Source organism: Macrotis lagotis, chromosome 4 (genome assembly GCF_037893015.1).
Source record: "Macrotis lagotis isolate mMagLag1 chromosome 4, bilby.v1.9.chrom.fasta, whole genome shotgun sequence".
Lineage (NCBI taxonomy): Eukaryota > Metazoa > Chordata > Mammalia > Peramelemorphia > Peramelidae > Macrotis > Macrotis lagotis.
In genome coordinates, this window is record NC_133661.1 from 174,894,397 (window position 1) to 174,907,412 (window position 13,016).

The following is a 13,016-nucleotide window of genomic DNA, read 5'->3' on the forward strand; positions in this document are numbered from 1 at the left end:
CTTAGGTGCTAGTGACACACACACACACACACACTTACACACACACACATACAGACATATACACATATTCACACACACACACATATATATATTTACATTATATGTACATTATATTCATTTGGAAAGAATGTGAAGATACCTAATGTAGGCAACTTCTTAAATTATTTTAGCTGTGAAAGGAAGGAAAGATATAAAATGATAGTTGATGAGGATGATTAAATAGTGTACATGATAGAATCTACTGGGGGGGGTTTTATAATAGAAGAGACTGAGCTGTGTTTGTAGAAATCAGTAAATAATATTTGAGAGGGAGTAAAGACAAAAATATATTATCCAGATTGTAATATGCAGTTAGTAACACAGCTCATTGAGTTAATCCATTTCATATATGTATGTAAGTGTATATGTGTGTATATATATATATATATATATACATATATTTGTAAAGGATAGTCAATGAGCTTATCTCAGAATTGAATAGCAGCAGAATAGGCAGAATCACTTTTGAGAATGTACACCATATTTTCAAGGATCCTAAGCTGCTTCCTATACCCCCAAACTGGTCTTTTTAACACTAGTTTTCTCTGAATGAACCCACATGGCTTTGAATCATGGGATACCACCATCACTATTGAATAAAAATTTAAATCTGAATCACATGTCCAACAAAATGAAAAAAAGCCATTTTCTCTATCCTCATGACCTCTCAAAACTTTACAAAATAATTTGAGAAGTTACATGTACCACTGCTCACACCACAATTTGGTGACAGCATAACCATACAGACTAATTGACTTCAATAAATTTCATCTTTACCCACTTCTCCCAATGTTATGGAAATCCAAATGGCATAAGCTTGGTCAGATAACTGATGCAAGGGGCGGCTAGGTGGTGTAGTGGATAAAGCATGGGCCTTGGAGTCAGGAGTACCTGGGTTAATTATTATTACCTAGCTGTGTGGCCTTGGGCAAGCCACTTAACCCCATTTGCCTTGCAAAAACCTAAAAAAAAAGATAACTGATACAAGAGTCTCAGCAGAGCTCAGCCAGAGAACAGAGAAACAGAAGGAACAGAGACAGGACAGATGTATGGCCCTGCAAAGTGCCAGAGGGGAAAACCCATAACTAGTTGAGGCAGTTCTGTTGCCCCAGAAATCACTTGGGGGATAGACCTCAATTACTCAACATGGAAGGTGGCTGAGAAGGCTCTCAGGGAACATCAAAAGGGAGGAAGTCAGAAATTGAGCAATAGAGGAAAGTGAGAAAAATAGACTGAAGTTATCAAAAAACAATTTAAAAATCTTGAGCATAAGCATATAAACCAACAAGAAAGATACCAATAACCAAATATGGTCTCCTAGAACAAGAAAAAGATTCAAGACATCTATGAATAAATATTGCTTTTGCAAAGAAAAATAAATCAGTACCTGATGAACCAGAGGATCTTGTGGAGTCCTGAGATAATGAAAAACAGCGAAGAAACCAGTAAATAAAAATCAAGAGAAATTAAAGATAAAAGTACATTGCTTAGATTACAACATGCATCTGAGGCACAGAGCAGGATGTTTCTGAATGAATTTAATGAATTTAAAAGCAAATTTAAACAGAAAAATCTTGAATCTACATTAGCAAGTCTCACCAAAGTAAAATACATAAATGAAAAACATTCTGGAAGAATCTTCATATGAGCAAAACAAATAGATCTTAATAGTGATAATATAATGATTATAGACCTTCCAGAGGAATGGGACAAGTAAGAAAACTATACACATTAATACAAGAAATAATATAAGAAAACTTCCCAGAACATTTGGATACAGAAAAAAAGTACCACCAGAAAAAAATCCACAGTTTGTCTTCATGATAAAATATTTCAAGTGAACCAGAAGGCAACAAAAAATAAACACATTATGGTTGTGACATAAAATACAGGTATGACCTGTGTGACCAGAAAAGGTTCTATTTATTTCTTCATTTTCTATTTGTTTTTAGTTTTAGCTTTTTGTTTCAACTTAGCATCCTTAATATTAATCAATTTAAACTCTTCTATTAAACTCCATCTAAAATAATATAATCAAAAAGTTATGTGGAATTAAATTCTATTTTGCTTCCAAGTTATTTACCCATTTATATCCTGCACAGCCAGATACAAATAGTAATGACATTCTAGGATATTGGTACCTCCTCAGCTACTTATAATACTAAAGTTACAAAAAAAGTTTTAAACTACATCAAAGTTTAAAATAATTGCAAGTTATTATGTTGTGCTAAAAACAACTGCATTACTTCTGTATAAGAATCTTTTAATTTTTAATTATTTTTATAATTTAATGACTAATTTTCTTAAATGTTTATTTTTTAAAGCCTAATCAACATGATGAAGATGTCTTGTTTGATAGAATTTCAGAAAACTATGTGTCACTTTTAATGAAAATCCCAGAGTATAGAAAAGATACTTTTTTTAAGGTAAAAGTTATATAAAAATTAATTAGTTATGCATATTAGTTTTTAAACATTGACAAAGAAGATAATTCTTAAGTGATTCTTTTTATCATATCAGAGAACATTTTGGTTGATCATTAGGGTGTAGATAGCAATCATGAAATGTTGTAATATCTGGTCTTCATGAACAAGAATTTTTTTTTTATAATACGGCATGCTGTATTGGATGTCAGAATTAAATATTCTTTCTGGACTTTGATTAACATTTTAAAATTAAGTATTATTTCAAAAATAGTCATCAGAACTATGGAGGTTAAACTAAGTAATTTCAGTCATCTGCATGCTAGTATTCACTAATTAGGCATTTTTAGAAAGCATTTTTCAGCAAGAATATAAATGTATGTTATCTATTATGGCTGAAGATCAAATACTAACATCTGCAATGAAAAATAATGAACATGTTAATAAATTTGACTTCTATTTAAACATTTCTGTTGTCCGGATTAATTACTAGTTTAAGAAAATTTAATTCTGATCTCTAGTGCCAGGGATAAGTGCAAATTTGCTAAAATTTCCACAAATAATATCTACAAAGTCCAGGTCAAGGATTGCATTTTGATCCATATAAATTAAATGTAAGGTCTTACTTAAACTAACAAGAGGTTATCCTTCAAAATAGCATAAACAAAACCCTGATGCCAAGCTTGCCAGTTGGGTTAGATTTTTAACAATTCTTAGACCTGTAGTTATAAATCTAGCACAATTAGTGGTTACATACATATTCATAATATTTGTGTATAAAGGTAGTTTGGTACACCAGATAGAGATATGAACTTGAAACTCAGAAGACCTGGGTTCTAATTTCAACTCTGACAAATGTTGACTGTGTGATTCTAACAAAACCCTTAACCTCTTAATGATCCATGTATTTCTCTAAGGTTATAGGTAGTAGAGAAGGCTTGATCTCTACTGTGAAAGGATGTTTTCTTGCCTGGAAATTATCTTTTCTAATGATAACAAAGATCTAGTCCATAACCTAATTTGTTGATGTGTTTATTGTAATACATTTAAGTTGAATTTCATTTGCATATGTGTATATACATTTTTGAGTATACAATGTTATAATAGTGAAAATAGATAATTATGATAGTTTTAATGTTAGAATATAGTGGAAGTTCTTCTATAAAGTAATTACCATAATCAATTTTGATGCTAAGAAGGATGTGTTAACTTTTAAAGACTTCAACAATTAAATTGATATACCATTAATCAATTACCAGTCCTCTGTTTCAATATCTGCATAACAGATCTGAACTTTCATTAAATTCATGTTACCTCTACAATACCCCAAAGCAAAATATTCTTAATGACCACTATATAAAAATTTAGAGAAAATTAAAACTAAATTTTAACCATCATCTGTTACATATAACTGTGACAAGAACCCAGTCTATTGGTTTGTTGATCTTTCTAATAACTCATACTCATTCCTTATCAGTCAATAAATATTTATTAGTCAACTATGATATTAATGTATTAGTGATATATATACATATAAAATCTACAGATATGTGAATTCATATATATATACATATATGCACATACATATAAATGTATGTTTATTTATTTGTTTATTCATCCATTCATTTATTTCAGTGGATAGAGTACCAGGCCTGGACTTACCTTCCTGAGTTCAATTTCTACCTCAGATACCTACTAGATATGTGACCAGACAAGTCACTTAACCCTATTTGCTTCATTTTTCTCATCTGAAAAATAAACTGGAGAAGAAAATGGCAAGCCTCTTTAGTATCTTTGCAAAAAATAAAAATAAACCAAACACACAAATGGGGTCACAAAAAAAATAGAAGCAATTGACAAGCAACAACAGAAGAAAGGCATGGCATTAAGTGAGATTTAGGAAAGAAAGGTCTCTTGTAGAAAGTGGAATTTTAGCTGAGATTTGAAGGAACCAGGAAACCTGGAAGGCAGAGATGAGGAGGAAGAATTCCTGATATGGGGAACAATCACTGAAATTACCTAGAGATGGGAAATGGATTGCAAGATAATTCTTGTTCAGGCAGACCAATGCCATTGGAAAACAGAGCATGTTTAAATGAGTAAGGTGAAAGATAATAAAGGTAGGAGGAGGTAAGGTTATGAAGATCTTAGAACATCAAATCAGAAGCTTATATAATTTGATCCTGGAAATAATAGGGAGATGCTGGAGGTGACTGAATAAGGAGATAACATGTTCAGTTTTGTGATTTAGGAAAAACAATTTGATAGTAGAGAAGATACATTTGAATGAGGGACTTGAGGTGGAAAGATCAACCAGTAGGCTGAAAATATAGTACAAGTGTGAGGGGATAGTGGACTATGCTGGGGTGGTAGCAATGTAAAAGAAGAGGAGGTATATACAAGAGATGCTATAAAGGTAAAATTGGTAAGATTTGGCAACACATTGGATATGGGGTGTGAGAGAGTGATAAATTGAACCTAACACCTGGATTATAAATCTAGTTACCTAGGAAGAGAGGGGTACTTTTGATAGAAGTAGGGGTGTTAGGAAGAAGGGAATGTTTGGGGAGAAAGATAAGTTCAATTTTAGATATGCTGAGTTTGAAATACCACATGATAGCTTGTTTGAGAAGTTCAGTAGGTAGTTAGAGATAAGAAATTGAAGTCAGGAAAGGAGTTGGGGATACATAAGTAAGCATATCTGTTCATTAGTAACAAAAAGATGATAATTGAAACCATGAAATAGGTAAAATAATATAGAGATAGAATAGAGCATTGGTACTAGCATTAAGGGGCACATCCACATTTAGAATGATTTAGACAAAGATTCAACAAGGAGACTAAAGAGTGTTCAGGAAAAAAAGAAGATCTAAAAGATAATGTGTAGAAATTTAGAGTATTGAACAAAGGGCAATAAACAATGTTAAAAGATGCAGAGATTGAGGAAAAAGCCTATCATATTAATTCCACTTTTATCTCATGCCAAATTATTTCAAGAACTGCAAAAAAAGTAAATAAACCAACATATTTGATTTTCAAATTTTTTCCCATTTTATGTCTCACCTTACCCTTTTTGGAGGAGGTATAAACACGTTTTGAATTGTTCCCAAACTGGAAGGAGATATAGAGTTTAAAATAACCAACATAATACACTACCTAAATAAATCTTCCTTCTATAATTAATGTTTGTCTATATTTTGATAGCTCTATCCTGTCTGTTTGTCACAAGCCATCTATACAATTTTCCAAGAAGCATTTCCAGATTCCTCTCAACTATTTAATGATGCATTTAAAGAGGAATTATTGAAGACCACTTTTTTGTGGATGACAGGTACTGTTATTTTATTTAAATATTCACATTTTTAATACTAAGACTAATTTCTATTTTTAAAATGTTGTTTGTACTAAAAATAATTTTGTCCTTAGATACTGGCAAAAACATGACCCATTGATTTACAATATGACGCATCCATGTGTTTCAAAATAATCATATTTTATCAGAGTACCTTAAGATGAATTTACCATTAACCGTAGAGGTTGAATATCATAATCTGTTTATATATTGGAGATTCCTAAATAGTAAGATAAAATCACTTTACATATTATATATTGAATTCTTTGAAGAGATTTGAAGGGCATGGTTATACCAAAGAATGATCTAAACCAGGGGACAGTTTAAACCAACAATGTCAAACCCAAATATAAATGGTGGTCACTAAACTATATATATATATTGACTTAGTTTTAAAATGTAGTATTATCTATGTTTCACCGTACTTTATTTACTTTGTTAAAAATTTCCCAATTACATTTTAATCTAACTCATTCTCTACTCAGTCTGCAGCCCCCTGGATCATGTGTTTAACATCTGTGGCCTAAACAGGGGACTTCATCAGTAGTAGATCAAGATTTCTTGGGAGATTTGAAATCTTATTTTGTTCATCTCTCTGTCTATCATTATAATCTTGCTTCCATTTCTTCCAAGTCTTAGCTGGTTAAGTTTGCTGGGGTTCCTAAAGTGAGGGAGGGGACCACTGACATCACTTCCTCCTACTGTCTCAAAAACTTTCATGTCAGGGGTGGCTAGGTGGCGCAGTGGATAGAGCACTGCCCTGGAGTCAGGAATACCTGAGTTCAAATCTGGCCTCAGACACTTAAAATTACCTAGCTGTGTGGCCTTGGGCAAGCCACTTAACCCCATTTGCCTTGCAAAAACCTTAAAAAAAAAGTCTCTGATCTATATTTCCAGTTCTAACTGACCATGCTCCCCTCGTACCTACTTTCATTTCCACCTAAACTATTAACTATTTGCAAAATGAATCTTTGTGTTTGTTCATGTTGCCCTCCCTTTGCATCTGTCAAAAGATGAAACCAACCAAAGAAAAATGAGTATTCTGGACTTGATTCTCTTTTATCTTATGCTTCACTGAGGAAAACAGAGGTCATTTGCCACGAACTCTCTCTTTTCTTTTCTATATCTCAAAACCCCTCAGGCATCACACTCTATTCTCCCTCCCTTTATTCCAATGAAGACGTGAACTTTCTCCCCTTCAAGGCCAACCCCTTTACATGTCCTCCCTGATCCTGTACCTCATCCTCTATGCAATTGGCCCCCATAAGCACCCTATCCAGGAAAATCTGCCTATTTATCTCCACAGTGCTTTCTCTACCATGCCATAGAAATATCTTTAACCTGGAAGCTCACTCTGTCTCTCTCTCTGTCTCTCTGTCTCTCTGTCTCTCTCTCTCTGTCTCTCTGTCTCTGTCTCTCTCTCTGTCTCTCTCTCTCTCTCTCTCTCTCTCTCTCTCTCTCTCTCTCTCTCTCTCTTCTCTCCCCCACCATAGGTTGTATTGGTGATTTACCTCAAGCCTTTTTCTTTTGAATCCTCCAAATGGTAGGACCTTTTCTCCCCACCTTTTCAGCTCACTTTTTACATGTTATTGTCCCTTCTGATTAAAATATAATTTCCTTAAGGAAAGGAACTCTCTTTTTGCTTTCATTTGTAGTACTCCTTTAGAAAAATACTCAGAACGTAACAAAGCACTTTATTAATGAATGCTTATTGACTGAGTGACTGACAATTATTTTCTCATCTCAGATTTTTCAGTCTCTCCCTGTCCATTGCTTCATCCTCTGTTGCTTAAAATCTATCTCCCTATCTTAAAAAATAAAACAAGCAATCTCCTTGCTTGACTCTACCATCTCCTCAAACTATCTTGTTACAGCTCTTGATCTTTTTACTATAAAACTCCATCCCCACCTCCACCCCAAAATGTCTAAATGAAATGTCTTCTCTCTAACCACTGTTCCATCTTTTGAAACAAAAGTTTTGACTTTATTGCTTAACTAAAACTGATCCCTCCTACACTGATCTCTTAATTTCCATATTTGATGGTCCTTTCTGAAGCCTCACCCTCCTGTGTTTTCTAGAAGCATTGGATGCTACTATCTTTCTGGATTTTCATGAAAATTTTCTCTTGTTCCTCTTTCTATTTATCATTAATCTCCAACGTTATTGTTGATTTGTCTTAACCATATCTAACTCTTTGTGACTCCATTTGGCATTATCTTGGCAAAGTTAATGTAGTGGTTTCCCATTTCCTTCCCCCCCCCCCCATTTTATAGATGAGGATCTGAAGCAAATAGGGTTTAGTGATTTGCCTAGTGTGAAACAATTATAAAATGTCTAACACAGGGGCAGCTAGGTGGTGCAGTGGATAAAGCACCGGCCCTGGAGTCAGGAGTATCTGGGTTCAAATCCGGTCTCAGACACTTAATAATTACCTAGCTGTGTGGCCTTGGGCAAGCCACTTAACCCCATCTGCCTTACAAAAATCTAAAAAAAATGTCTAAGACCAGATTTGAATTCATGAAGATGAGCCTTTCTGCTTCCAAAATAATCTTTTAATGACCAAATTTGATAGCCTTTCTAAAACCTCAGCCTCCTGTGTTTCCTGATAACATTTCATGCTACCATACCTCTGGATTTTCATGACACTTTTCTCTCTTATTTCTCTTCCTATCTGTGAAAATTCTCTATAAGAAAAATATATAGGCCCAGTCAAAAACTCAGTTAATTGTAAATTTATCAAATTGATCAGAGAACTCCCTAAATGAATCCCTTACATAAAGGGATTTATTATAAAGACAATTTACACATTAATGTAATTTTCACCTGAGAAAAGAGAACTAGTCAAGGGAGAAGTGAAGAACTCTAAATGAGAATTAAGATCAGGATGATTCTGAGTGGGTTTTCAGAGATTGTAAATGGTACCTGAGTGATTCTTGATGGAACATGACAGTGATTCTATTCCACTAGTATTGACTTAAATGCTGTAATGCAGAGGTATCAAACACATAAACTCAAACTAGATTAAAATGGAATTAGGAAATATTTAACAAAAATACAATAAAACACAGATAACCTCAAATTTTAAAATGATGTTAATAAAAGGCCTTCAGGGAAACTCAAACATAGTTATTTGTGATTTAATGTCTCCTATTTCTATTTTAGTTTCATAAAATCCTCTAATACCTAAGATTTTTTTCTTCTTATTTTTTCTTTGATTCTCTCAAAGCATATGTCTCATTCACCAAAAAAAAAAAAAAACCCTTTTCATGCTGTTCATCAACATGATCTTTTTCATCTATTCCCCTTCAGACAACAAGTGACACATGATTCATTTTCTTTGCAATTGCCTTTTGGATTCTGAAAATCTTCTGGGATTTTTTAATTTTGTTTGTTTCTTACATTGTAAGCTCATTTTAAAAGCCCATTTATTATTAGTTTTTCTTTTTCCTAGTAAAATGCTTTAGCATGCTGAAACAGTATAGTTAAGCAAGTTGCTCATGATTATTTCCCCTAAGAATTAAAGTTTACTTAGCTGCCTCTTCCTCTTAAGAAATAACATGCAATTTCTAGTTTTCACAGAAAATTTTGGACTAATTTCAATTAGATTTCTTTTATTTTCAAAGCATCAGTAGTGACCTCAGATGATTCTATCAGTCTGTGAATAACTCTTGATATGGAATAGACAGTTTATTTTAGTATTACATTCATATACATATATATTTATACATATATGCATATATGTAAATATATATTTAATTTTAACACTATCATTATACATTTTTTGGATGATTGCAAAAAATGAATTATGTTTTTATGGATTCCATCATATAACCATTTGATTTTTAATATTTTTGTGCCAGACAAGTTGGCAAATAGTTTTGGGTCACACTTTTTCAGAAACAGCATTTTAAGCCATGGGTTTCCCAATGGACACATTCTTGGCTGTATTCTTTCTGACATTTATGTGCTCCCTCTTGGCTGTATCATAATAGATCTGGTTTTGATTATTATAATTTCCCCTGTGATACCCAGGCTTATTTATCTATTGCATTAGAATTTTTCCTGGAAAAACCCAGATAGAAATTTAAGAATAACTTACCTCCTACCTTAAAATCTACAACAATAAAAGATTTCAAATTTAAAAAACTAAACTTCATTTTAGAAGGAAAAAAACCAGCAAATAGTTTATGCCTATGCATCCTATACAAATCCTAGGAATTTATTTGATAATTATTCCTTATTTTTTGCCTTTTCAGTTGTTCTGGTAGTGTCAGCTCAGTTTTAGGAACCAGAACCAAAAAATACAAGTAGAAATTTAAAAGGAGGCAGGCTGAAAAGAGTAGTAAGAAATCAGTTAGTAAAGACCAAGGGTTTTTATTCTTCGGTCCAAGAACCTGCTTTTTAAAAAATGCTTCGATAACCATATTTCAACATAAATGGTTTCCTTTTTATGCTTTAAATTTTATTCTGTGCAAATATTCTGAAATATTATTTTGTACAAATATTATGAAAGTGAATTCATGGGCTTCACCAAATTTATAAACTGAACAAGAAGGAAAGAAGCTGGTGATTTATATGGAGTTAGAAAACACAACTCAGAGTCATTTGAGGATATTCTAGAGGTGGAAGGAACTTCAGGATTCATTCATTTTGCAGGAGAGGAAAATTAAATGAGTTGCCCTAGGTCATTTAGGTAGTATCAGAGTAAAAGAGTCTTAATTATTTAAAATTTATATAGTTTTGGAAGAAAATATTATGTTTCTGAGCCTATAACTAACTGTTCTCAAAGTTTATTAATTTATATCAATAATATTTCTTGGATTAGTACTAATACTTTCACTTTAATGGCTCCAATGATCTCAGTGCAGTAGATTTGTTTCATTACACTTCTATTCATTGTTCTTTAGTTTTAATCATAAATGCTCCAGAAATAATATCTTAGGTCTTAGGTAAAGCTTTCTATGTTCTTGTTATTCCCCATACTGATTATCAGTGTTTTATAAGATGATATCAGTCATTTTCCTCTATCATCCTCTTCAATGATGTTTGGCCATTGAGTCTGTAGGCTAATCCAATATTGCTTTTACTGCTATGTCTCTCTGCCTGGTAAAGAGAATAAATATTTACTGAGAGGTAGTTTGATATAGATATAGATATAGATATAGATATAGATATAGATATAGATATAGATATAGATATAGATATAGATATAGATATAGATATAGATATAGATATAGATATAGATATATAATGTTATTACATGAATATTGCATGAATGATAGTGGTGATAGTGGTGGTAATAATAGTAATTAAATTTTGTGATATGAATCTTTAGATCATCATTTTCTAGCATGTTAGTTATATAAAATGAAACCTTAGATTACAATGATCCTATTTTTCACTACTAAATTACATTAAATACTGAGCAGTAGACTTTATAATTTCATCATTTTTTGCAACCCTTGAGCTTTCTGGCTATGAAGTTTTTATCCAAAGCATAATAAATAAAGAAAAGTCAAATTTTTTGCTGTCTCTTTGGTTATAGGCATGACCCAGGTTCTCAAACTTCTGACAGATCTGTGCCAGTAAAGTGAAAATTCTGACAGGATCTGTCATTCTGGAAAGATTTCAAGTATGACTCTGGGAATCAGATCAAGTCTGTTTTCTGAGAACCTGTTTAGCTAATCACTGTTTAGCACAATGGGCTAGCAGTAGGCTGATATTTGTTGTTAAAACTTTTTTGTCCATGGCAATTCATATACCAGGAAAAAAAGTAAAAAAGTGACCTTCAATCTCAAATGGCTATTTGAACTATGTAGACTATAAAATAGATGGGATTTTTATAGATTATTTTCAGTTTTCAAAAGATAAATAATTGCCCTCATTTCCCTATTTATCTGGAAAGTTCATTGTTCTGAGAATTGGAAGATACATATTTTAATCCAGGGGCTGCTAATAACCTGCTGCATGACCCAAATCACATACCCTCACTGCATCTCAATTTCCTCATCTCTGAAATGATAACTCATTTTACATTAGAGTAATCCTAAAATTTCCTCTTTGCTAGGAATCAAAGTCATCCTTACTGGTTTAGAGTCCATAGATCCTATTTTTTTTTCCTTTTTTAAAACCATTATAATATGTTTCCATCTTTAAGCAATTATGCAGTATTGATCCCATTCTTCATGAAATCAGTGACCTAATTGGTGATGGGAATAGGTTTCAGAGCCCACATGGGTCTATAATTTCTTTAAATTCTAAGAGTGGGAACACAAGAGTTGCCTCAGATCTTCAAAAGACAACTGGATCTGAAAATATCAGTTTACTCCTACAACTCTTTTGTCATCACCCTTTTCTTCATTTTGCTTTCTGCTCAAACTTTACATAACCCAGACTTCCCATCTTAAATTTCATCTTGTAGATTTTTTTCTTGCATTACTACATTGCATATCTCTGCTTTTGGCCATATTAATCCCTCTTTTTGTTTCCAGTTATTTTCTTCCTTTTGTAGTCTTTTTTACTCTATCTCTGGTTAAAGAAAATATTTTAGTAACTATCATCCAACATGGAGTCATGGTTCATTTCTTTCATTATTTTTTATTTGATATACTTAAGTAAATAAACAAACTCTTTTGTGGGTTTATATTAGTATGTGATCTTTTCCATCACAGTCTCCCCCCCCCCCTCGGTGGTGGTAGTCTATCTTTGTCTTTTTGCTTTCTTTCTTATTTATTTTTCCCCTACTCCTATTTTCCATTTTTTCCTGCCTCTTTTGTTTCCTTGCCATTAAGTGAATTTCCTCTTCTTTCCTTTCTGGACACTCTTCCCATGAACTCTTCTTTCTACCTTTGTCATAGTCTGTGGCATTTTTGAACACATTCACCCAGTGACTTATTTTTTTTTTTGAATCATGGTTTTTAAAATAACTTTTAAATTATTTCTCCTGCATCTAATTTCCAGGTCAGTTGTTTTTCCAATAAACTATTTTACGTTCTCTTGTATTTTTTTCCTCTTTTGGTGTTTCTTTGTTTCTTGATTTCTCTTAAAGTCATTAGCTTTCATTTGCTCAGTTCTAATTTTTAAGAAATTATTTTCTTAATGACCTTTTCCATTTGGCCAATTCTACGTTTTGAAGACATTTTTTCTTCTGTGAATTCTTGTGCCTTTTTTTAATTTGATTAATTCTGCTTTTTAAAGCATT

The 13,016-nt window shown here is 32.5% G+C and overlaps 1 protein-coding gene across 1 annotated transcript in view; it reads left to right on the forward strand.

Annotated features, from left to right (window-relative positions):
* Positions 1-13,016, forward strand: part of FAM227B (family with sequence similarity 227 member B) — a 340,736-nt gene that overhangs the window by 63,514 nt on the left and 264,206 nt on the right. Inside the window, exons 8-9 of the mRNA XM_074236228.1 lie at positions 2,364-2,465; positions 5,667-5,793. Coding sequence (XP_074092329.1) covers positions 2,364-2,465; positions 5,667-5,793 — 229 coding nt within the window. The remainder of the gene's footprint in view (positions 1-2,363; positions 2,466-5,666; positions 5,794-13,016) is intronic.